A 25,222-nucleotide genomic window follows, 5' to 3' on the forward strand; every position below is an offset into this window, starting at 1 on the left:
CAGTTTAAGAGCTCTAAACTGAACTGACTGATAAGACGAGAGCTCTAAACTGACACTGAACTGACTGCCAAGCAATCAGTCAGTCAGTCAGTCTCATCAGTTTGGATTGATTGTTAGCAACTCTGCCCTTAAGCGCAAGGGATGGAACTGGGCCAAAGAATTCAACAAGTCAAAGGAGGCGAAAGATCTCGCTGCGACAGAGGTAGCATGGGATCTTGGTGTTCTGTGTGATGCGGGCGTCGAAACCACGCAAATTCAATTGCAAATTTTCATTTTGGCGTGCGTAGCCTACCCGGATTGGATTGCCGCCGCTCAGAAAGAGCTTGACGAAGTCGTCGGTACTAATCGTCTTCCTGGATTCGAAGATCTAAGCAACCTACCCTATCTTCAGGCTGTGGTAGAGGAAAACTTCAGATGGCGGCACATCGTGCCAGCTGGGATTCCGCACGCTACGACTCAGGACGACTTTTACAAAGGTTATTTGATACCCAAGGGCTCGGTCGTGGTTCCTGTGTTCGCCGCGATGCGCCAGAACTCTAGCACTTTTGACTCACCAGAAGTGTTCCGGCCTGAACGATGGATCGAAAAGTCCCAGCCCAGCAACTTCGGATACGGCCGAAGAGTTTGCCCTGGACGATTCATTGCACGAAACTCTCTAGCGATAGCGATAGCAAGACTGCTTTGGGCGTTCAACATACGCTCTAAAGATGGCGTAAGGATCAACGTGTCAGAAGAGATGTTTACAACTGGGTTTGTGTCCGGCCCAAAACCTTTCGTTGCAGTCTTTGAGCCGAGGTCAAAGGAGCGCAGAAGCCTCATTGAAAGAGAGTTCGACATGGCCGACAAGGATGTAGCGCACCTTCTAGACGAGGCCAGAGGGAAGCAAATTGCTGCTGGACTGTCGCCTCAAGGGTAGCTTTCTCCAACAAGCATGCCATATGCAACTAATAAAGGCCAACAGCTTCTGTGTGCACGTTGAAAGATGCCGCAAGCCAAGCGCTGTCGGAAACTTTGTTACTAATAACGCCGTGCGATGACCTTTATATAAGCTCAGCTAGGATGCTACAAAAAAGCAACAACAACATACACTCTCTTCTAGCTATTCTGTCTACAATACCCGCAGCCAATTTTTCGACAAACGATAATATTGATGAAGCTTCCAGTTACTTGGCTGTACTAGAGTACATCAATGCCATAACGATAGGTGAGCCGATCGCCAGATACTGAGTATGCATACAACAGCTGCCCGGGAGAGACGTGAATCGGAACGCCACACTCGTCGCGTACAAGATTACCTGCCCCATCTAATGCGAATACCTGCTGCCAATCATACGTGCGAACTATTCTGTTATCATGATGATCGAAGAGAACATTGCCGGATGCATCTTCAGCAAAAGGAAGCTGCCTGTCGTGTACGACGTCGGACGATGTAATTGGAGTCAAGGTCTGGAGAACAGATGGTGATACAAGAGGAGGCTGGGACTGGCTCGTGCGCGTCGAAACTTCCCCCAAAGACCTTGGCGTACCGAGAGATTGCGAAAGCTCGTCATAAGAGACTGATACTTGACGTTGAGCTCCTGTAGTTGAGAAACCGCTCTGCCCGATCGTGCTAGAGCCGAGAGTGACCTGGTACGGGCTACCTGTGTCGTCAGAGTTTGAGCTCGATGCAGGAGTTGACCCATACTGGAGACTGGACGACGATTGAGAAGGGTCAAGCCGCGACGAGGCAGCTATGCTGGCAAAGTGACAGTGATGGTCCACAATATGATCCGCCCAAGAGTCCATGTCGAATTCGGTTTCACAGCAACGATAGCGGTCAGGAGAACCCTGCGTCATAGGCGCGACTTTGAACTCCTTCGCATGGTATTTCTTGGGGTGTGTGCGTATCGGCTTCTTCGACGACGCTCGGAATCCCGACTCAAAGCATGGCTTGCAATGTCTATTGTGCAGGCCCTGCTCCACCTTTATCCTGTTGTTGAATAGCAAGGTCGTACTTGAATGGCCACGGTTGTAGATCATAGACCGCTCGGCGGTTGATGACAAGTTCGCTGCTGGAGAAGACTGGACGTTGAAACTGCTCGACGGAGGTCGCGGTCCGATGGAAGAAGACCCTATCGCTCAATCAGCATAAGCCTCATAGTACGCGATCGGTTGGGCTACCAAATTCGGCGATCCACAGTTGAATAGCACTAAGCGGCACGTCTGCGAGCGACACCACATCAGGGTCATCATCACTGTTGAAAGTACCATAAAGCCGCAACTCGACGTTGTATTTGCGTCGACCGGTAGGAGCTAGTGGTGGGTTCATCTCGAGCTTGATCGGTGTTGATATACGTTGAAGGTGGATAGAATTTACGTTTCTGTAGATCGCAGCGCAGTAGGGACTTGGAAGAAAGTTTCAGAATGGTTGTCGGCTGTAACAGAGCTGAGAGAACGTGCGAACTGGTAGAAGCGTTGCATAGGCTTCATGAGCAATGCCGACAAAGGTAACACGATCTACGAGTGTTGCGTCGTATCTTAGACGGAGGTGACAAGCTTGTGTTGAAGAGAATGAGCTTGACAGCGCAAAAATGAAGTGTTGGTTCGGATGTCATCGTGAATGAGTCGGGACTGTCGCTGGGTTATATGGTTTCTGAGAACACTAGTAAAAGGCACTCACCGAGTTAGACGCAGGTTCAAATCGCAAGCGGAGGCGCAAGCAAATGTCTTGAATTTCGCAAAAAAAAAATATTATTGAAACGAGGAGAAATTGGTAGAGGCATCAGGACGGAAAGTGCGGACAGCATCAGCTGGTTTGTTGGCATGCTGGAGTGTGTGGTGCGTTTGCATTTGTATAGGTCGATGTGAGTCGCAGGTCGCATAGCTTAGGTCTAGCGTACATATCAACGCACTAGTACCTGGGCTGCGGCTCAGCCAAGTCGCTATTCACGGCCTGGCTTATGCACATTCCGGCTTTCAGCCTTGCACATATGCGTCATTGGCCATCGCAGGCGGGTTGAACACTGTGGTTCGAATCTGCTGCCTAGCAAGCGACCTTCCTGAGCGAGAAACGCCTCGTCAAGCTATTGGTTCGTGCACGTTGTAGTGCATAGATCGGCTGAGAAGTGCGCGGTACCGCGACCGGTGAAGTGGGTGGTAATGATGTGGCGGGCGTGAACGTGGGAAGTAAGCAGTGGGACGCCGCGGTGCAGGGCAGCGAATCGAACATCTCTCCGCGTACACAGCATCGCGGCAGCTCCGATGCAGAGCCGGTTAGGGTTAGGTGTTAATGCTACGAGCATGCCACAAACTTTGACACAACCCCCTGTAGACAGACCATGACCGCTCGTCCGTGCTAAAGACTGAAAGTGCGATCACAGGCGGTTTTGTTACCGGACTCCTATTGGTTGGACCATTGCTACCAGCCATGAAACGTTGTGCGCGGGGTAATACCATCTTCAAAGGCCCGCAATTCACCCCTTTGTATATCGCAAGCTTCAGTGCCAACATCGAAATACCATTTTGCTGGACCCCTTGACTGTGTTTCGTGCTTTGCCTTGACATCCGTCATGCAAGGCTATCTGCGCCGGTGCAGATCGAAACATCGTGGCTCAGTCCGATGCTGCCTTCCTCTGTCAGCGCGAATCAAAAGACAACGAGGGTTGTCTGAATTCATGACAGATTCGTGTTGATACCTCGAAGATGATACCGCAATCGTTAAGTTAATACTTGCCGCAAAGCTCCAGTTATCAGTTGGCACTTTGAGATCAACAACCGAGCCAGAGAAAGCAAGCTCGACCCCCAAGACTCAGAGAACAAAAGACGGAGATTTGAATATTAGAGCTTTATTACGTATGTCAGCCAGTATAGAATTAACCTGCTTCACCCAGGTAATCCAAATAACCACCTCATGCCCAGCGATTCGATTAAACATCAGTCTCAGACTTCTCCCTCAATCCCTCATCACTCCCATCCCTCATAACACTCCTACGAATCGCCTCATCCTCCTCACCCCTCGCTCCACCATCCTCCGCATGCACACCCCCATTAGTCTCTTTCTGAAGCGCCAGCTCCGGGTTCGCCGCCTCAAGCTTCTGTCTCACGTCCCCACTCATTTCGTCCAGGCTAGGAACGACCCATTTTGCACTCTCCCACGGCTTCACGCCCATCAGGTACATGGTGTCGATTTCCTCGAGCGTGCGACCCTGGCCTTCGATGACGAAGAAGTACACAATGAGGCCGCCGAGGATGTTAGTTCCGGCGAACACGTAGCCGTAGCGGAAGTCGATGGCGCCGGTGATGAAAGGTGTGAAGAAGGCGAGGAGGAAGTTCCAGAGCCAGTTCGATGCCGTCGATAGAGCCATTGCCTTTGCGCGGTAGCGGCTGGGATATAGTTCTCCGCAGATTGCCCAACTGGGTGGTGGTGTTAGTAGGGTGAAACGGATCGGGAAGCAGGAAGAAGACTTACATCATTGGACCCCATGTTGTTGCGAAACCAAAAATGAAGAAACAGGCAAAGCAAATCATAGCTGTAGCGGCACTCTCGGTGTTCTCAGGGTTATCGCGATCGAGCGCGAAGTGGCCGACAGAGGCGAAGATGAGGAAGCAGATGAACATCCAGACTGAGCCGGCGATGAGCGATTTGCGTCGACCGTAGTGTTCGACGATGTAGAGGCCATAAAAGGTTACGCCAAAGTTGATGCCGTTCTGTGAGATGTTAACACAGTCATGGATCGCCTTCGCAGGGGGAGCTTGCTTACCAAGATCATCTGTGTAACGAACGAGTTCTTGATACCGGTGCCAGCGAAGACGACAGTGCCGTAGTAGAAGCTTTGCAAGGTCAGCGTCTGCTCAACAAGCCTGGAACAATGTCTTACAAGTAGTTTGCGCCTGTCAACTGTTGAAACATTTGCAGTCCCATGCCAATTGCCAACCTGTACGCCATCTTCGGCGCCATCCACATACCCAGCCATTCCTGGATCGGCCCGTTGGTAATCTTGCTTTCGGCTTCAAGCTTGAGCCTCATCTCCTCGAGCTCTAGCTGGATGCTATGATGATTGGTTGGCACGCCGTATACCCGCGACATGGTCGCAGTAGCCTCATCGATCTTACCATTTCGATAATTGAATCGAGGTGTCTCTGAAAAGGCTAATATACCAACGGCAAGGATAGCGGCGGGTACGAAGGACAGACCGAGGGTAATTTGCCACGAGGCCGCCTTACCGGACTGATGGCGTTCGGCAGCGTAGTTGAACACCGCGGCCAGGAAGATACCGAATGTGATGAATAGTTGGTAAGTAGAAATCAGCGCACCGCGAATGTGTCGAGGTGCTGTCTCCGCCTAGATGTTGTCAGCAGTGGCTACGCATCGTCGGGGCATTTTTCTTACCTGGTACATAGGCACGAGTAAACTCAGCGCACCAACACCAAGACCGGCAACAAATCGGCCCATCATAACCTGGTACCACTCATCTGTTGCTGCGATCTGCACAATGATGCCAACGGAAAAGATGCCACACCACCAGATGATACTCATCTTCCTTCCAATCCAGTCCGCAATCGGCGCTGCAATCAATGCGCCGAACAACGTACCGATAGACAGCAAACCGACTATCAATCCGGAGCGTACATTGGAAAAGTATGGCGTGCCATCATCATGTCTCTGACCAAAGCGTCTGAGGAAGTCCACCATGCTAAGAAATCCAGAGATTTGACCGGTATCATAACTAGCAGCGTGAGTAGGAGGAAGGTGGTAGTAGTGGAAGCAACTTACCCAAACACAAATCCACCCATCGATACCAACATGCCCATCCAGAACCCCTTCCATGTCAATCTCGGGAGCGGTGTGTTATCATAGCCCTCATGTTCGCCAACATCAACAGAGCTTCTGCGTCGCCAGTCTTTGATTGGGTTGGTTAGTTTCGACTTGATCTTGTCCATTGTTGCGGCAAACTTTAGTCAATAGTAGGAGGCTCAAGTAACCACTGAAGTGACAGGCATCAAGTCGCATGACTGCCTCACCTTATAAACTCGACGAATCTTCGGCAACGGAATCATAAGGTTCCAGGCTGACTGCATCCCGTTGTACCCCATGGGCACGAGATCGAGCAGAAGCTTACGAGGGACTGGAAGATGCTGGGGAGAACTGTGGGGCGGAAGGTTGCGGATGATAGTAATCCTCGTGGCTCGGTTTACCTGGATATCACGCGACTGATGATGATTCGACAAACCACGCTCAAAGGACAGGGACGCTTCGGATGGGTGTGATCGTGACTGCCGCCAAGCTTCTCCCTACTGGTCAATTGGTATTTTTGAGTCCCGTGTCCCTGGATTTCGGCCTTGTAGTCTCAACATGGAGGCTCTGCCCGAAGCACCTCATGGCGATTGCGCAACCTGATCATCCGAGGTATGTCCGGTCATCGCGATATTCGACGTCATTGTCGGTTTGCTGACAAGCATGGCTGCTGGAAAAGCTTACCTGTGGAAGCATTTGGTTGTTCCAGAAAAGCTTAGTGAGATGCATCCTAGCATTCCGCTGGGTTCCGGTGCGGGTGGCAAAACACCCTCAACCCATTGATCAGTGCTTGTGAGACCAGAACTACGAATCCCATCGAGAAACCATCCGTGCCAAGCAGAACGAGGCCTTATTGGTGTAATCGCTGAGTGGTTGTGGTTCAGTATCCGACGTCCAAGGTTTGGTTCGGTCGGTGTGCTCCATGTCTGGCAAAGCAACTGTTACACCAATTTCATCACCGATAATTATAACAATTTAGTAACTTCTCGTTGCAATGCAGTGGTAGCGTCTGATCACCCTCAGGCTATGGCCATCAGGCTGATCGTGTGGTTACTCTGGAGCTCCCTTGTATCGCGATCCTACGAGGCTCGATTTCTTGATCTTGTATTGTCCAGTGCGACGCTCTATAATGCAGCAACATCAATGCAAACTTCGGCGAGTGTTCTGGAAGCTGTAGAGCTCATTTCGCAAAGAAGTTGTTGTGGTCTACCCAAATCAACCGCAGTACGGACCAGTGTACTCACAGACCTGGCGGACAACACCTTGTAGCTCGTGAGATGTATCGCAGTCATGAGAGGAGTTTCATCTCCCGAGCAAAGTTGCTGAAGCGCAGCTTGAACAAAAAATACAACCCTGCAGGTCTCGGTGGATCAGACGGCCTCATTGGACTCAGAGCCCGATTTGGTTGATGTCTCAAAATCATAGAGGCTAGTCTCTTGGGAAAAGATGGCTCGGAAGCAAGTAGTCGCGAGAGAGACAAAATCAAGTCCTGGGAGAAGTTCCATGATGACAACGGTCGAACCACGCTCAACGCCAACCTTATGTGGACAAAAGACATTGTTCGTTTCACTGTAAAAAGTCGCCCCCAGTCTTAGCAAGAACCTCGTCATAGTAGCTCTGAAATGCCAGCCACCCCTTCTCCGGTGTTCCAACATTCTTGTATGTTTCGGCTGCCTCACTGTCCGGAATGATCTTGGGCTTGTGTCCACTTCCAGCCGAGGCTGCATCGACTAGGAGTTGTGCTTGGCACGTCTTATCGAGGGAGAGGAACCAAAAAGCTGCTTCATCGACGGTTTTGCCTACGGTGAGAATCCCGTGATTTTGGAGGATGGCTGCTTTGCCGTCGCCTTTCGAAGTAGTTAGTAATTGAACGGTATGGTCCTCGAGGGAATGAAGAAGTATCGTACCCAGCGCATCGGCTATCCTCTCGCCTTCTTCGCTAGCCAGCACGACGCCACCGAATTGGTTGTACACGCCATGGCTTTTGTAGAAGCGTATACTGTCCTGTGTTATCATATCCAATTCCCTGCCAAATGCGCTGAAAGCCTTGCCATGCACACTATGCGCATGGCACGCAGCATCTACATCTGGCCGCCGTTTGTGTATAGCGCTGTGAATGGCAAAAGCCGCCGCATTGATCGGCTGATCACCTTCCACCACCTCTCCTTCCTCATTCACCAGTATAAGATCTGACACGCGTATCAGAGAGAAATGCGCAGACAGCGGGTTGAGCCAGAAATGGTCCGTCAGGATAGGGTCGCGCACACTAATATGACCGGCGACCCCTTCGTCGAAGCCACGTGAGGCGAAGATGCGGTAGGCGGCTGCGAGATGCTGTTTTCGGTAGAGACGTTCGTCCTCGAGGCGTGTAAAGGTGGGGTATTTGCGAACTTTGAGGGCTTTACCTGACTTGGTGCGGCCCATTGCTGCTACGGTACGGTTGTCATTACTTTCGGCGTGATCTACACGTATGCCTGTTGCGACAGAAGCTTGCTGATACCTAGACGAGGTCGCGAGCGCACGACTCAACGGTGACTGGAACCATCGAGGGCGGGGTGCGAATGGCCCTGAGACGCGTAAGAGCGATTGAGTTGATAGACGAGCTGGAGACATGGTAAGTGCTGTGGATTAGCAGGCGATGGTAGTGTCGATGGTAGTGAAACAAGGACAGCGGTTTCCCCGCCGGATATAGTGCTAGGTAGCATGCTAGACATGTATGCTGCGCGTGTTACCGAACGCGATTGGTGAGCGTCGTAGAAGAGGAGAAGATAGGCGTCGGAGGTCATGCCGAGGCCTGACGAGTGATGACATAAGCTGGGCTCACCAGCCTTCTTTCGCGTCGCGTCTTTGACAACCTTTACAACTCTCGAGATCGCTCGGTTGCCTGCGTACCTCATTTGATGTCACGCCGCTATTCAGGAACAATATTGGTTCCGTTCCGTACACCTAATGTTTGATCGGTTGCGCATAGTCGAAGAAAGAGTTCTGGACAATCTGTGAGGTGGTCAACGACTAAATCGCTAGGTAACAATTAGCAAGCAGTCTGACATGCACAGATTGCGATGATAGCAATAGGTTCATATATGGGCTCAGGTTTTTCTGCCGAGTATTGACAGCTTCTGGGCTTAGGCCTACTAATCTCGTCTGAGAGAGCGTAGCCTAGAGACGCACATGAATCCCTATACCTATCTCGAACAGCGCATGAGGATTTCCTTCTTATACCACCAGACGACACATACGGCAACATGTAACTCGTGCAGAATCTTGTAGCAAGTCTGACGTGTTGTGCGCTCGCTGTATCTCCTTCACTTAAGTCGCGCCTACTGTCTCCCACTACCACGCCCCGCACCTTCCCTTTTTACGTGCTCACTGACTGCACCACCAATTACTGCCTGGAATTGTCAATGGCGCTCGGACTCACACTCACCCTCGACTGATACCTTGGTAGTATATATTTTCATGCTCCCCACCTTCTTCAAAGCACCTCTCACACCGCTCGCACTTACCTTTTCAACCCTGACAGCAATCCACCTGCCATCGTTGCTAATCAACGGTACACGCTGCAATCGCAAAAATGAAGGGTGCCTTCTTTCTCCTCTCGGCCTTGTTGGCGGCCTTCGCTCTTGCATCCTCGTCACCAGACGCCCAGACAACTTCCAGCCTTGGTGAGTTCACACAACAAGCTCGCGATCGCGTTACTAACAACGGCAAGTGACATCTTCTACCCCGACAATAGACGCTTACGACGCATCGAGAGTCGACAGCGCTCCCTCCCAGGCCAGCGACAGTGGATACCCCAACAAGGACCCGACAGACGATGACCTGATTGCGGAGTTGCATACTATCCCTGGGTCGAATACGACATGGCCAAACATCTCTTACTCGGACATCAGCGCTTCGACTGGTAACGATGTCGAGACTCTTACCAGTCAGAACGGTATGAAGCACCTGAAAGGCTGGTATCGGATCGACATCCGCATGGGCCTCATGGGCACCCACGTTGGAACCTTCGGCGGAGAACGATTGTACAATCGCATCTACGAGGTTCTGAAACGCTGCAAACATGGTAGTAGTTTGGATGATTGCGCCATCCATAATGTCGTTTACAGCAAAGATGGGAAGTATGCCACAGACTCGAAACTCTATATGAATATTCTAGTTTCGACTATCAACACGCGGATAGGAGGCACGCAGCCAGGAGGTCTAGAGGATCTTACAGTAAGTACAAGCATGTCCTGATGGTCTGAGACCAAAGGCTAACATACGAATAGTTTCGCATGATGGCCAGGGCATTCCAGAAGATGACCGAGACTCCGCGTAATTGTTATAAAGCTGATTTCGACGAAGGTCAAGGTGGTGGCAGAGGTCTCTGGTTCTGCAACGTCGCAAGCCAAGTTATGATCGCTTACCCCATCAACGGAGGCCCGATGCAGTCACTACTGAAGCTAACGCTCGAGTGGGATCGCCCAACAGACCAGGGCAAATACAAATGCGACGAGATCACGCAGTCGAACACCATCAGGGATTGGGTGAGCAGACCCTTTCTCAATGACTACTATCTCTTGGGTGGCAAGAGACAGGATGCGTTTAAGAAAGAGATCGCCAAGCTCCACAACTGGAACGCAGACAAGATTGCTCCGTACACTTCCTGCCTCTGGAATCACTGCTTCAACACTCGTACAGAGCTTAATGAACCACGCCATGCGTGGATTGAGGTTGACGACTGTGAACCCGATTGGAACCCCATCGGATGCGACCCTGGCGCTGAAACAAGGAATCGGAAGTCGTTGAACTGTCCGCCTGAGTATCGGGGTACTCGCAGTTATACGTATGGTAAGGTCAATCAGCGGGATGACGGAGATTACTCCCACTGGAGTTGATGGCAAGATTTTGCTTCTATCGATCGATTGATTAGTCAGATAGCGTTAATGCTGATGAAAGCATTTTCTTTAAGCTTTCTCATGTTTGGTTGCTTCGAGCTAGGAACATGTTTGTAGTACTACCTAGCTCCATGGTCTTTCCCAATACTGCTTAATCTAACCTGAACCTCCATGGTTTTACTCACCAGTGCTAGTGAAGCTTCAAGTCAACCTTCAGTGCGAGGGTCATCTGGGTCAACACCATGAACTCTGATAGCTGTAGCTGGCGCATAAGATTCCCTAATTTTCTTCCTCTTAAATATGTTCTCACTGCCTTCAAGAAAACCTCCGAAACTCAAATCAGCACGAGGCCTGGTATAAATTTCCATGCTTGCATCGTTTGGCTATTCTTCTTTCCAGATTTGTGCAGCTCTTGGTATAACCCTCTCAGATAACCCTCATAGTTCCTGAATCTTGACACATCCTCCAGAGATTTCGGGTAATGTACACGATGGCGCTCCAAGATACCAACTCGCTCATACCTGTCCTCATTGACTTTGTGGATAACGAGTGACGCAGCAAGTGATGCTTCTGGGCCACTACGGGTCTCGCTTATGGTTGCATCATTACACTCGATATTGAAATCTCCGATACAAAGGAACTCATATTGCCTAAATTGTGTACCATGTCCACGGATATGTAATGGCGTAGCTCGCACGGTAAGGTCGCAGTCCGGGATGAAGATCGCGGTATCTCCCATGAACTCAACTTTTATGGGTCGGCGAGGACTGGCCTCGTCTTTGGATAGATCTAACCAGAATGTGAGATTCGCAGCTATGACGTTGATTTCCAGTAAGCCGCTCGCCACCTCGCCGAATGGATTGATCTTCGAAAGCGGATCGCAAAGCGCGCGGACGATTGAAAATTCTGGATGATACGACGTCATCTTGTAGTATTTGATCTTTCCTTCAATTGATGCCCAAGACCAACTGGGGGCTCTGTACTGTGGCGTATGCTGCCCGGATTGATCTACACGCCATAGCAAATCGCCAGGCAAGGCGCTCTCCCAAAGCCCTGATAAGTATCTACCACCTAGGAGACTTTCGAATTGGCTCGCTACGCCGGCTATAGCTGGTAGACGATCTCGTCGTTCCGTCAGATCCATGCCGGTATAGTCGCTGATAATGTATCTCCATCTCCTGATGACTTCATCGTTGAGCTTCCGGGGAAAGACGTATTCGAGTCTGGAGTCAAAACGAAGTCGGGGAAGACCTGAACCAGGTTCGTTGATAGGTTCATCAGTCTTGCGTTTAGGTCTAAATTGCAACAGGCGCGTCCAGTTCCAGCCCTTTTGGTAGTACTCTAAACTTGACCGGAGAGCAGAGGTAACTGCATTAGAGGTGTTGCGGAAATTATGGCGGTGCATCCATTCTCTCAGCGTCATCCGTGGTTCTACATACGGATCAAGATTACTAGCGTCAACGACACCTTTGAACCATAGGGACCATGCTGGTGGTATAACGAGGGTACCACGACCATCTTTGTCATCGCAAGGATCCAGATGTGCTGTACTCCACAAACTGAAACTAGACATACCAACGATGCGAGCATTATAGTCATCGATGGATACACCACGGCGGAAGACTTCCATGTACTTTTGCTTGTGGTGTATCGGCGGATTGAAACAAGAACATTGACAGCTACTTGACTCTCGACATTCCCAGACAAGCTCTTTCTCGCAATAGTGGAGAACCCTGGGCGAGAGCAATCGTTCTTGACAGACCCATCCACGTTTTAGCAGGGGTGTCATCGCGCGCTCTTCGCCAATATGCGCTATCTTTTCCCGGACATAGAGATCTGTTTCCATCGCGACAGCACTATGTTGCTTCGACGATGAAATTTGGTAGTCTTGGTGATGGAGCGACCCTGTTGAGTAGCAACCGTGCATGCTGCTTTCCGAATGAGTAGCAGCAATAGTGATGTATGAGTTGGTGTAGACTGAACTCATTTTCGCTATCTCATGCAACTTGTCATCTTCGTCGTCCTGGATGATGCACAAAGAGTCGATCCAAAGATACCGGAGACCCAGATCTTGCGCGATAGTGATTGCGTCTATAAACGTTTTTGGAAATACGTCCCATCCTATGCCTTTGGTGTGCGAAACATAGTTGGACTTTACTGTTGTCAAAGCTGCAGGTTTACTCCAGCGGTGACTTAGACATGCATATCGTGCATCCAAACCTTGCGTTCTGATCAATTTGATATTCATCATGTCATCCGCGCCCGATCTTAGATCGAGTACCCGATTTGGAAGTTCTGGGATGCTTTCTTGACCGCAAGAAGCGTGTGAGTCAACACATTCCTGCAAACGTTGCTTCGCCCATCCGATTGAAGCCGGCGCTCGGGTATCTCCGGGGACAATAGGCAGCATCCGCGCCCCTTGTAGAATGCTGGTCTTGCCCTTCGTGTTGAAGAATTTCAGACGAATTCTGAGAGCACCGTCACTGAAAACCTCCATCTCTACCGCTCCGCCACCATCGACATCACCACCCCAGACGTAGATGCGATCATTGTCTTGAGAAACTTCAAGTTTCGCCTCAAAGTGCTGGAATCCTTCCAACAGAATTGAACAGATGACGCATCCACCGTTTGCCGATTGGATTAATGCCTGCTGACTGCAGTCAAACGCGAGACGAAACTGGCGCGCGCTGCGCTGGAAGTCGTTGCAAAGGCGACATTTAGGCATGACTGGATCGAGAGGTGATGTGTTGCGTAATGCGCAGAGAGTTCGTGCTATAGAGCATACTCAGGTATTACAGGGCGTACGGTCAGCCATCTGGAAGGTCCGTGGCAACTCGTTGCCTCGGCTCGTGGGATCCTGCACTGCGTGCGGCCTCAACCGTATTGGTGCACGTGGCCATGGAAAATCTCCAAATAACTAGGTACAATCTCAAGGAACACAAGGTGCAGATCGTGACTAATTAGTATCGCGACATCTTGCTGAGAGGCTGTACAGCAAAAGATTGTGAGATGACTACGACAGCGATGACCAGAAGGTACTGTGATAGCGAGTTCACTTAGGGAGGACAACTCCGCTCTCCACCTACCGCACAGACCCTCATGCAGGGTCGTGTTTCATGTTCCGCTCCGCACACCCTGGACCCTGAACCGAAGCGTTGCCAAGATATGTAAGGCGTTGCTGAGACTTTACTGTGACTTGGGTTCCTACTTGGCCAAATGTCAGAAGTCTGTGGCGACGCGGCTAAAACGTTCAAGACGGGTACCGCGGATGCGGCGTTAATGGGTTCCAGGAAGCGGTTGTATTGGAAGCTGGAAGTGGCCGATACCTTGCTTCGCAAAGGATCGCTCGGCACGTCAACCGGTGAACGAATACTTGTAACCCGGGTCGAGAGTTAGCTATCGAAGAACAATTGTTAGCAATGTATATTTGAGAGGAAACGGTTACTGATCAAATAGTAATTTATTGAAATCTTGCGACTTTTGTATCATCTTCGGTTGACTCATTCGTCCATCCATACATCAATACCGTTGTGTGTACCCAAGAACTCCTCATCTTCCGGTCCGCACAGTACGCGGGATCCTGCCGATGTTCGCTGAAAGAAAAATAAATCGTGCTGAACAGAACTGACAAGATTGCTGATTATAGCCTCATCCCCATGGCGCGTGAAAGGCCTCGTCCTGGGCTAGCTGAAATGTCTGCAAAGTCGGGTATCTTGCTCAAACTTCGGTGATGGCGACAAGAGTCATCTTGGGCGCATCCTCCTCCTCGACAACCTCGTCGCGCTTGGTCTTCTTCTCAGCAGGTGGGGTGCCAGCGGCGGCCGAGTCCTTGGGAACGTTGACACCAGGGTTGACGAGCAGACCAACACCGGCGTTCTCGGTGCCCATCTCAACCTTGGGCATATCCTTCTGGGCCTCCTTTGCGTAACCGAGCGCAGCATTGAAGCCAGCGAGGTCGCGCTTGATCCACTGCATAGCCTCCTCGACAGCGGCCATCTTAGGCTCAACAGGGGCGGGGTTGCGCTTGCCGAGGATGTCGCTGATGGCGCGGCGAAGGATAGAGCGTTTTCCTGCTTCGCCTTCAGCTGGTTGTTCTTCTTGAGGTTGAGCAGCCTCGCCTTCAGCTGCAGGAGCTTCGGCGGCAGGCGCTGGTGTTTCTTGCTGACCTTGTGCTGCTGCGCCCTCTCCACCGGCGTTGGCTGCTGCTCCCGATGCGAGCGTAGCCATCAACTGTGATGCTGATTCTGTTGATCCGAGTGAGATCTCTCCATCACCGACTACCAGGGCAGGCGAGTAGGCTCCCAAGTTGATGTTAAGCGGGACGGCAGCGACAGTGGCGACGAGCGCAATGAGGACGTGTTGAGGAAGCATGTTGTCGGTTTAGTTTTGTTGATATCTTTCGATTAAGTGATATGGGTAGTAGTGAAGGATTGGGGTTTGATGAATGATTAGATGATTCAATAAATGTACTAAGTGATAGAAGTCGCCCGGCGACGGAGATTGAAAGATGGTTGGGTAGTGAATTGAAGTGAGTGACCGGACTGCAGGATAGAAGAAGTGGGTTTACTGTCCTCTTATACGCAACCTGTTGTGTCTCGATAGTCACGATATTGCGGGTTCATCGTGGTTGTCCGCCAAGATGAGTTAGCCATATCGGCATAGGTGTGAAACTTTCCTGAAGCCGCGCCAAGTGGCGGCAAGCATAGCATGGCAACGCTTTGCCTTTGGAAGTATGTGCCAAGCTTCTCCCGCTGTTTGACATTGGCTCGAAACTTTTGTGATGCGGAGCCAAGGTCGAATAAGCCTGGAGAGCAATGCTAGTTGCCGGGGCTAATGCATGGTTCTGGTGCTGCAAGTGGATCGGTGACCGCGGTCTCGAGCGTTACGAAGCTTGTTATTAGTCGAGACCTGCAGCTGGCCCCAGAGGAGTTCCTGCCCAGGCTATTCTGCTGCCTGGTAAAAAATTTGATCTGCTTGCGCGTTGAGAAAGAGATCTGCCTGGGGCATGGAGGGTGGACTTCCATTTTGGGTGAAAGATGCACATATCACATCATGGCCGATACGGATCTCCGATGACACTCTTCCTTGCGCTGACGCATACCGTAAGCCATATCTCGATCTTCTGGCTCTTGGAACATAGCCAAGCTCAAATCTAAAGCCTCCTGACAGCTGTAGAAGGGGACTGGGTAATGCTTAGGACACCAAGCCCGTAGCATTCCCGTTAGGCACGCCTGCCAAGTATCGATATTATACAGGAGGTGACAAGAGGTCGGTTCAAGGGATCGTCTACCTAGATGAGCATCGATCGCCGGATTCTCAGGCACGCGGGCGTAAGATGCGACCCTTTGGCGGCCCTCCTCCACAGCGTTCGTCTGGGGCAAAGGGGCCAGACTGACAGGCCTCGGCCATGAGCTTCGAAGGGGGTAAGCCTTGATGGTAACACTTGGCGTCTTGAACAAGTGGAGCGGTAAATAGTTCAGCGGAGTAAAGAACCGGGGTCACGGCTCGAAAGATGCGATGTGAGGTTTGAGACGTGGTCTGTTTTTAGGCTACTTTTCCAGATTGGTGAAGCGCGCTACCCCGTGGCTGGAACTCCTACCGAGGTGCGACACATGGAGGTCTTGGCTACGGGGATTTTGATGGATTCTTGTCTTCTCCAGACGCGCGCAGGAAGCACAGCATGAGCCTTGGAGTGGTGCTTGTCGTAATGTGATGAACGATGCGCGTGTGCAGCTGACGCGTGCTTGCTTGGGCGGGATTGTGCTCACCCCGCAACCTCGATGCATCGATGTGAGTAGATTGGTCGTTGATGCAATGGTATGCGCAGCTTGACCTTCTGCGCAGTACGAAAGAGGGAGTTCATCGTTCACCGTGAGGGATTGGCGAGTAGGTAGAAAGACACAGGGGTGCCAGAAGGTTTCTGCTGGTCGGTGGTTTTGGCTCCGCTCCGCTCTTTTCTTAGGCACGCGACGCGTTCGTAGCTCCAACGCCCACAGCCCCTCAAGACGATAACTCTATGCCCACGATCGCGTCCACAATGAGTCAAGTTGCATTTCGATCTTCTACCCGTTCATGGGCGCTACACCGGCGCATCTAATGACGACCTCGCTCACGCAGTACGCGCACAAGAAAAGCCGTTGGTCGCCCAGCTGTACCAAGGCCGTTACACCATGTGGGCGGTAGCTTTCCACGCGCGTTGGCGATGCAGATCGGCCACCTAGCAGTCTGGCTAGCAATCAGGCTACCCGTTTCCAAGCTGTCGCTAGGCTTGGTATCAGCGGGTCAAGCTTTGGGAGTCCTGAGACGAAGGTCGAGTTTTTGGCGCGGCAGCTACTGTCGCTGTGAACTCTCCGACTACGCACCACAGGTGCACACGCCTGTACTCTCATGTCATCAGCACGCACCCCAACAGACTAGCTCTTGTCGAGCCTGAACTAGAAGCGAGCGCGTGGTCAAGAATTTGCGTTCGACGCAATTTTGAAAGCTTGCGCTCATACATCGTCACACCATACTTCTACGTTGGTCTCACGATAGGCCATATCGGGGTTTATCTCATTCTGTCTACAACGTCCTTGATTGACAACATCACTGTATGTTGGGCTATCCTACCACGGCTAGGCCTTTCGTCACTATACCCTGGTGTGGGTAGTCATTGGTGGGACCGACATCTCGGCCAACCACGTTGATCGGCTCAGCTCCCACGCCCCGCACCGAGCAGAGATTTTGCCGACCACGACTTTGCCAATTGCACGAGCATGAAGTCAGATTCCTACTCTTGAGTAGGCTGTTATCATTAGTTTAATTTTGGTATGAATATTTTCGAACCAAATCCAACCTCTTCCATCAAACAGGGCTCGTTGGTGTAGTTGGTTATCACGTCAGTCTAACAGAGCGCTTCACAGCACTCCTTAGTACACTGAAGGTCCGGAGTTCAAACCTCCGATGAGTCATTCATCGGCGTTCGTAAGAGCGCATCCCTCCTTTTTTGTTAATTCCTGCGCCCATGGGCTGCTTGGGCCTGAGGCCCAGAGACCTTTCTTTGCTGTGATGGCTGACGTTCGAACGTTCATGATTTGCGTCGATCGAGTGCAAGATTTCGCCCCCCAAAACACCACCACGCACCTACAAAGCTTGTGGGATGTCTGTAGCTACTTCCTGTGGGACATCAATGTATCTCTCATGTATATCTGCTTCTAGTCGAGATCGACTGAACATCTTCGTATTCTAGTCTAATGATCAATGTTTACGACTGAGATTCTTCAAGTTCACCAATAACACAGCGAATACCCTGCTTGAAGTGCTCAAAGAGTGTTTCGCAACAGAAACAGAGGCTCCCGAGTTGAATATCTACTTCTATGACTAGTGGACACAATATTTCCATGAATAGTTTATAGGTTTTGCAGCGGCAGCAAAACAACAGCACATCCATAGATTGTAAGGAAGTTGACAAAAGGCAATGGCATGGTTTATTAGCATCGCTGAGGCAATTAATGACATACAATGCTAGTCGAGGAAGAATGCAGTCACTGCGCGGTCGAAAGAAAAGAGTCGTACCATGTTTGCAGGATGTTGATGATGCGACCTGGTTACACGACATATGGGATATGTACGCCCTTCCCACTTAGGTAAGGTCGCAAAGCCTGACAGACAGTGCCGGCGATTCGGATTACTCTTTAGAGCAAAATGTGAAAGATGGCATGGTTGAAACCCTCAATGGACAAGGCACCCAGTCTCAGTCTATTGTGTACGAGAGTTCCATACTTATCAGTATACATAATCTACTCAAGCACGGTACCCAAGGACAGCCAAACCAGCCATCGCAAGACAGAAGGGGAGGGAATCCTATGGCTACGAGCGCATATTGCAGACGCGTATCACGGCTCTTACATAGCCGTGATGCGCGTATATCTGCAGTCAAGCGGCGCAGACATGCGCGTGGCCTATGCATTCACAATCAAGGCAAACACCCCACCTCTGCAGAGCCCACCTGTTCTCCAAACGATACTATAGGACTCTTGTGTCATCTTCCTCATCGTATCAGTCCTTCCATTCCGGATCTACTCATCGCACACGTGTACCCCTCACAAGGTCGACCCAACATGGCCACGCTTGCCAACTTAAAGCACACCCTAGTGCAAGCCGCCACAACAGACACCGCAATTCTGTCTCCTGGCAGAATTCCCCTAACCGACGCCCAGTATGCTGCTGGTTTCTCCGCTTTTACAGAAGGCCCTAGCTGGTCAAGCTACTGCGACTTCATCATCCCCGAGTTATTGTACCTGCTCGCTCCTCTCGAAAAGTCGAACGCATCTATATCAGTGTTGGAGATTGGACCGGGACCAAAGAGTGTGCTTGGTGACCTGCCAGAGAGCCTACGAGCCAGAATCCGACGATACACTGCTTTCGAGCCGAATGCTCTGTTCGCTGGGAAGCTAGAAGAATGGTTGAAAGGAAATGAAGAGATGGGTAAGAACTTGGGTTCGCCGTTTGCAGGCCACAAGGGTGATATTATTATCCATCAGGCTCCTTTCAATGTCGATAACGATGCTGCCATTGAAGGTAGCAGTGTCGAGAAGTACGATATTATCTTATTTTGCCATAGCATGTATGGTATGAAGCCGCAGCACAAGTTCATCGAGCAAGCCATCAAAATGCTCGTTGACGGTGGAATTGTTGCAGTTTTCCACCGTGAGGAGGGTTTACACATCGATGGCTTGGCATGCCATCATTCGGCTTCTTACCCCACTGGAGTGATCGGGGTACAAGACAATGACCATGCGTTGGACTGCTTCGCGTCCTTCGTTGCTGGTTTCACCATACACGATGTCGACCAAAACAAAGCTGTTCAAGCGATATGGCGAAAGCTATGCCGTGCTCTAGCCCGTCGCGAAGATGCTTATCCGAACATCCTCCTGTTCAGTGCGCCTGAGGTTATGGTGGCTTTCAATCAGCACGCAAACACAGTACCGGAGCTAACAATAGATGTACTTCCGGTACTAGAGCACAAGACAATCAAGAATAAAGAAGCTCGTTCGCAGCGCTCGGCTACCATTGTGAGACCGGCATACGTCAACGACGTGCAGACTTGCGTCTGGTGGGCACTGGAGCATGGACTGGGTTTGACCATCGTCGGTGGAGGGCACAGCGCGCACTGTCTCAGGTCCAACGTTGTAGCCATTGACATGAGTGCATTCGACTGCGTAAGTGTTCTCGCTAGAGAAGATAGAGAAGAAGGGTTAGGTAATGACTCCAGTTCATTGGTGGTGGTTGGCGCCGGATGCAAGGCAGACAAGATCATCAACTACATGCAGAGCGAAGGACTTACCATACCCTTGGGATCTCGTCCAAGTGTTGGAGCTGGACTATGGTTACAAGGTGGTATCGGACATCTTACCAGACTTTATGGACTTACCTGCGATAGCATTGTTGGCGCCGTGATGATCAGCGTTGCTTCTGGGGAGATCATTCATGTCGGATGTGTACCCAGAAAGCATATTCCGGCAGCGTCCAGTCGTCCCGAGAACGAAGCCGACATCTTGTGGGCGCTGAAAGGTGCCGGAACGAATTTCGGTGTCGTGGTCAGTGTCACCTTCAAGGCTTATCCCGCTCCCACCTACGTCGTACGAAACTGGGTCCTCCCATTGACCAATCACGCCGATGCCAAACGAAGACTCAAAGAATTCGAAGAGAAGGTCGCAAATGCGCACGACAATACTTACTCAGCCGACGCATACCTGTACTGGGAAAATGGAAGATTAAACCTTGGTATCACCACATTCGACACCACCGCATCATATATGAACATGAGACCCAGGCTCAAGGGCAATATATGGGGAACGGAGAATGATTTCAAAACCATGGACGGCTTTGAAGTATTCGAAGCTGAGATGTACATGTCCGCAATGCACGGTGGCCACGGTGGTGGGAAGACGTCGTCTTTCAAGCGTTGTGTGTTCCTCAAGGGTATTGGAGGACCGAGGATGGCTCATCGCTTAATCACAGCAGTCGAATCTCGTCCATCGTCGCTCTGCTATCTTCATCTACTGCATGGCGGAGGCAGAGCTGGCGAGGTTACACCAGATACGACTGCTTTCGGTTGCCGAGAATGGGACTTCGCTTGCGTCATCACCGGGGTGTGGCCTCGGGATGAAGATGGTACAAAGGTTGCTCAAGCTTCTGTACAATGGGTGTATGAGGTCGTCGAGAGCTTGCTACCGTTGAGCAACGGCATCTATGGAGCTGATCTTGGCCCAGACCCTCGAGATGCAGTGCTGGCGCAGAGAGCTTTCGGACCGAATGCTGTGCGTCTTGGTCGTCTCAAACGCGTGATGGACCCACACCACGTTTTGGCATGGACTTGTCCGCTGCCGAAACCGCCATTGCCAAAGTTGATCATTCTTGTTACTGGCGAACATGGTGCTGGCAAAGACTATTGTGCTAGCGTATGGTGTTCTTCCTTCTCGGATATGCAAGAGAACGAATCTACCTCGACACACTGTACTCACGCGCGAGTTGTACGCATTAGTGATGTTACGAAACGCGAATACGCTACGTACACGCATGCTGATTTCAGGCGCCTTGTGGAAGATCGTGAGTATAAAGAAGAGCATCGCGAAAAACTGACGGCCTTCTACAAGGAGCAGGTGCGACGACGACCAAGATTGCCCGAGGAGCACTTCCTGAAACTCGTGCATGATGCCGCAGCTGCGGACGTTGATGTTTTGTTCATCACAGGGATGAGAGACGACGCACCTGTCGCATTCTTTTCTCATCTGGTACCGGAGAGCAGAGTCGTTGATGTCCACGTTCAGACCAGCGAGAGCTCAAGGGTCGCCCGTGGCGTGGTTGGCGACAACAAGGCAAACGGGACAGCCCTGTCATATCGTCTGAACCTTATCTTCGAGAACAACTTACCAGGGCCAAGAGCTGCGCATGAATTTGCTCAGAGTGGCTTACACCATTTTGTCCACAACGACATAGAGCGACTGGCCGACATGGTACGCGCAGTCCCCAATTTTCCCAAGCCAGACATCCAATTCCGTCACGTCCTTGGTATCTCGCAGCAGCCAGGCGGCCTCACTCTTTGCGCATCACTACTAGAGAGTCATTTGACTGAGACCTGGGCCAAGATCGACGCAATCGTGTGTTGCGAAGTGGGCGGTCTTGTCTTTGCGCCGGCATTGGCCTCGCTGGTTGGAGTGCCCCCCGTACCGATCCGCGAAGCTGGCAAGCTTCCCCCGCCGACGATCTCCGTCGCTAAGGATACGTCGTACATCTCTTCTTTGACTCGCAGTCAAACCAATGTCGGAAAGCGCATCGAGATAGAGCGAGGCGCAATCGTTGGCTGCGAGTCAGCCGTCGTGGTGGACGATGTGCTGTCGACAGGTGAGACGCTTTGCGCGGTGCTACGTCTGTTGAAGGAGGCTGACGTTGGGAAAATCATGGTGATGGTCGTCGCCGAATTTCCACTCCATCGTGGGCGAAAACTGCTACAGGAGCGTGGATTCGGTATGGTCAGTGTGCAGAGCTTGCTTGTGTTTGGTGGTCAATAGGGTGCGATGGGACGGCCATCGAGAGTAGCCTGCTGAGTAAGCATAGCGCGTTCCCCCACGAGGCGCGTCGCGTGTTCTTTGACAAGCTCTATAACAGGCGGACATACTACGCTTCTGCGGGGTAAAACCTCATTGCGCATACGCGACGTGCGCCTGTCTGGTTTCCTCCACTGTCGAGGACAATCAACACCACTCCTCTCCTCCTTAGACCGTTGCTCGGTTCGAAGCCTAATATTTCCCCTAGTCTACCACATCGTGGGTGCAGAGCTGATCGCTTACCTTCACATCATCGCGATCATCTCGCCATCAGAAAATCTTACAAATATCTTGTATAGGAAGAAAGGGCTTACAACGCCATGCTGGCGGGTGACAAAGAAACCGAGAGTGCTAGAGTGATCGGCAAAGTCATGACAATGAACTAGTATAATGAGTACGGAGAACATCTGTCACTTCTACGCGCTTGACACACTACCCTTCGATCCAACACGCCAGGAAGAATAGATAGCTAATTAAGACAATTTAGCATTATAAGGTATCTACGAGAAGAGAATCTAACCGGACTGTACATCCAGGAATGACGCGCCATAACTACAAGATCTCTTCACTCATTCGTGTTCCTTCTCACCAACTCATTCTCCAATTCTTCCCTTTCCTCTAAAATTGGGCGTGCAAAGTCAGTACATGTTTCAAATGCAGTTCGTACAGGAACACTCACCGATTGTTAAATCGCTCTTCGCCTTGCCAATCTTGACACCCAAGAACATGATAATTACACCCGCTCCAGCAAGCGCAGTAGCGAGCCAAAAAGCAACTTTGTAGCTTCCTCTTTGGCCTCTCTCTTCCGTTTCACTCACTGCTAGATCGGCAAAGGAGAGGAATACAGCGATACCCAGGAACAACAGCGAGTTCATGAATGAGCCCGCCAGTCCCTGACGCGCTTTCGGTAATGAAGTCGTGATGAAGATGTTGCTGACGTTGTAGGTGATGTCAATACCGAGCGTAGCGCAGATCATAGCCGGAAAGATATAGGCCCAGTAGTTGAAGTGTACGGGTAAGATGGCGAAAAGAAGTGTCGAGAGGATGTATGCTACACCGCTGATCAGGAGCAGGATGCGACCTGGTAAGAGATGCAGAACCAATCCGCCGATAGTGGCCAGGATGAGTCCACCGACGCACATGGGCGTGAACCAAGCGGCAGTGAGCAGTGGACTGGCGCCTACAACTTGTTCGATGTAAAAGCTGGCGTAGAAGATGAAGATACCAAAGGTGCCGTACTGGAAGAACAGCGCGAGTGCGAGCGGCTTCATACCCTTGACGCGGAACAAGTCGGGGGGTAAGAGAGGTTGTTCAGCGACCCAACCTTCGATGTAAACGAATGCGCCCAGGAAGATCCAGCCGATAACGAAGGTGACGGGGATGTATGGTGTCGCCCAGCCTTGAGGAGCATGACTTCCGTCCGTAAGCGCAAATACCACCAGCACCAATCCCGGCACCACAGTCGCTGTCCCCCACCAATCCATCTTTACCCCCTTGCCCTCTTGTTTCGCCTTCTCCTTCTCCTCTTTCGGATTTGGTATACATAGATACGACGCAACGGCTACGATAGCGAGGATGATGGATCCAATCCAGAAGAACCAGCCCCATGTTGCGAACTGCGCCGCAACACCCGCAAAGAATATGCCAGTGAAAAAGCCCACGGGAGCAAAAGCACCGTACAAGCTGAAGACGAGATTCTTCCTAGGTCCGGGCCGGTAGATGGAACCCAACAACATAATTCCACTCGGCAAGAACGCCGCAGGCCCAAAGCCTTGCAACGCCCGACAAACGATTAACATGACATAGTTCTGGCTGAACCCCGCTATAATGCTCCAAATGAGGAACCAAGCTAGCCCACTGCAAAACACAAGGTAGCCCCCAAACATATCAGCCAGGCGACCGAACGGTAGCAGGAACGCGCCTGTTACTAATGAGAACACGGAGGCTGGCCATGTCTGTGCGTTGGACGGGATGTGAAGAGCCTCGGTGAGGTCTGGGAGGAGGATGTTGAAGCCTGAGATCATGTATTCCGCCACGAACATGGAGCCGAGCAGGGCGAAGCAGAAACCTAGCTCGTGGGGCAGCGAACGGAATGCTGAAGGGCGTTCGCGGCCGAGGCGTTCGATGTCGGAGGGGGTGTAGGAACCGCGAGGGAAGTTTCCTTCTTCGATCTTGCCTGGTGGTGAAGATGCGTTGGGAGTCATGTCGCTTGGGGTTTGATTCGGAGGCTCCATCATGGTGTTGCTCGGGGTAGTATCGTTCATGTTGGTGTTCTCCATGATGGGCTGTCTGGTGTTGGATATTGCAGTCGTTATCGTAGAGCCATCAAAGGAGTATGTGGCAAGTGGGAGCTTGTTTGATTAAACCGTGCTTGCGTCAAAGTATGCTACAAAAGAGGACTCGGGATAATTCGAGGCGATGAATAAAATTACTGAGGCGACCTAATATCTTCACTTCCTTTCTTCTTTCTATAAACTCCTCTCGGACTCCGCAATGTCCGCGGTCATTGTTGTTATGTGTAATGGAAGACATTTATTCGGGTACTGAGCCTCAGAGACAGACTCGCAAAGGCGACTCTTAGCGGTGACTGTGACGTTTGAGCATAAAGCCGTCACGATGTGGACCATCAATGCAGAGATTGAGTCTTGGCTTCTTCGTTGAGCCTAGCGTGATATCTCAGGGTCTGGGCTGAACGGCAGGTCAAGCGAACCAGGTGCGCAACTCTCGCCTCAATCCCGTCTTTGTCATCATCGGAAGACATGCGATTTGCTTGCTTCATCCTCGGTCTGCGCACCCGGTCAACATCGCTCTCTGTAGCTGCGCTGCAACGCGTGTGACGAAATCCTGCGTCCACATCAGTCTTGATCACGTTAGTAATGCATTGATCCCAACGCTCCAACCGCCACAACCACCGTGAAAGATCTCCACCCCGCCAAACTTCAGGCAACCTCGATACAGTCAATCGTTTACACATCTCGCAT

The 25,222-nt window shown here is 51.2% G+C and overlaps 8 protein-coding genes and 1 non-coding gene across 9 annotated transcripts; 4 read left to right on the plus strand and 5 right to left on the minus strand.

The window, feature by feature from the left end:
• Positions 1-100: 100 nt before the first annotated feature.
• Positions 101-916, plus strand: J4E82_007701 (uncharacterized protein; the record flags this gene model as incomplete). Its single annotated transcript, XM_051733945.1, has 1 exon — positions 101-916. A coding segment is annotated over one exon (816 nt), but the record flags the coding sequence as incomplete, so codon positions are not given.
• A 2,989-nt stretch (positions 917-3,905) lies between these two features.
• Positions 3,906-5,919, minus strand: J4E82_007702 (uncharacterized protein; the record flags this gene model as incomplete). The annotated part of the gene is made up of 6 exons (XM_051733946.1): positions 3,906-4,392; positions 4,448-4,686; positions 4,740-4,809; positions 4,857-5,320; positions 5,369-5,705; positions 5,753-5,919. 6 exons carry the CDS (start codon positions 5,917-5,919, stop codon positions 3,906-3,908), a joined length of 1,764 nt encoding a protein of 587 aa, XP_051586235.1.
• Positions 5,920-7,339: 1,420 nt separating this feature from the next.
• Positions 7,340-8,386, minus strand: J4E82_007703 (uncharacterized protein; the record flags this gene model as incomplete). The annotated part of the gene is made up of 2 exons (XM_051733947.1): positions 7,340-7,620; positions 7,681-8,386. 2 exons carry the CDS (start codon positions 8,384-8,386, stop codon positions 7,340-7,342), a joined length of 987 nt encoding a protein of 328 aa, XP_051586236.1.
• A 961-nt stretch (positions 8,387-9,347) lies between these two features.
• J4E82_007704 (uncharacterized protein) lies at positions 9,348-10,653 on the plus strand (the record flags this gene model as incomplete). The annotated part of the gene is made up of 3 exons (XM_051733948.1): positions 9,348-9,438; positions 9,486-9,991; positions 10,045-10,653. The coding sequence occupies 3 exons, from the start codon at positions 9,348-9,350 to the stop codon at positions 10,651-10,653; spliced, it is 1,206 nt and encodes a 401-aa protein (XP_051586237.1).
• Positions 10,654-10,987: 334 nt separating this feature from the next.
• On the minus strand, positions 10,988-13,378 carry J4E82_007705 (uncharacterized protein; the record flags this gene model as incomplete). Its single annotated transcript, XM_051733949.1, has 1 exon — positions 10,988-13,378. One exon carries the CDS (start codon positions 13,376-13,378, stop codon positions 10,988-10,990), a length of 2,391 nt encoding a protein of 796 aa, XP_051586238.1.
• Positions 13,379-14,370: 992 nt separating this feature from the next.
• J4E82_007706 (uncharacterized protein) lies at positions 14,371-15,024 on the minus strand (the record flags this gene model as incomplete). The annotated part of the gene is made up of 2 exons (XM_051733950.1): positions 14,371-14,723; positions 14,820-15,024. The coding sequence occupies 2 exons, from the start codon at positions 15,022-15,024 to the stop codon at positions 14,371-14,373; spliced, it is 558 nt and encodes a 185-aa protein (XP_051586239.1).
• Positions 15,025-17,504: 2,480 nt separating this feature from the next.
• J4E82_007707 lies at positions 17,505-17,603 on the plus strand. The gene has a single exon. It is a non-coding gene; the product is annotated as a tRNA-Val (tRNA).
• Positions 17,604-18,752: 1,149 nt separating this feature from the next.
• J4E82_007708 (uncharacterized protein) lies at positions 18,753-22,205 on the plus strand (the record flags this gene model as incomplete). The annotated part of the gene is made up of 1 exon (XM_051733951.1): positions 18,753-22,205. One exon carries the CDS (start codon positions 18,753-18,755, stop codon positions 22,203-22,205), a length of 3,453 nt encoding a protein of 1,150 aa, XP_051586240.1.
• Positions 22,206-22,806: 601 nt separating this feature from the next.
• On the minus strand, positions 22,807-24,520 carry J4E82_007709 (uncharacterized protein; the record flags this gene model as incomplete). The annotated part of the gene is made up of 2 exons (XM_051733952.1): positions 22,807-22,859; positions 22,921-24,520. 2 exons carry the CDS (start codon positions 24,518-24,520, stop codon positions 22,807-22,809), a joined length of 1,653 nt encoding a protein of 550 aa, XP_051586241.1.
• Positions 24,521-25,222: the final 702 nt, after the last annotated feature.

This window comes from Alternaria postmessia (assembly GCF_024291825.1).
Source record: "Alternaria postmessia strain BMP 2775 chromosome Unknown scaffold_55, whole genome shotgun sequence".
Taxonomy (NCBI): Eukaryota; Fungi; Ascomycota; class Dothideomycetes; order Pleosporales; family Pleosporaceae; genus Alternaria; species Alternaria postmessia.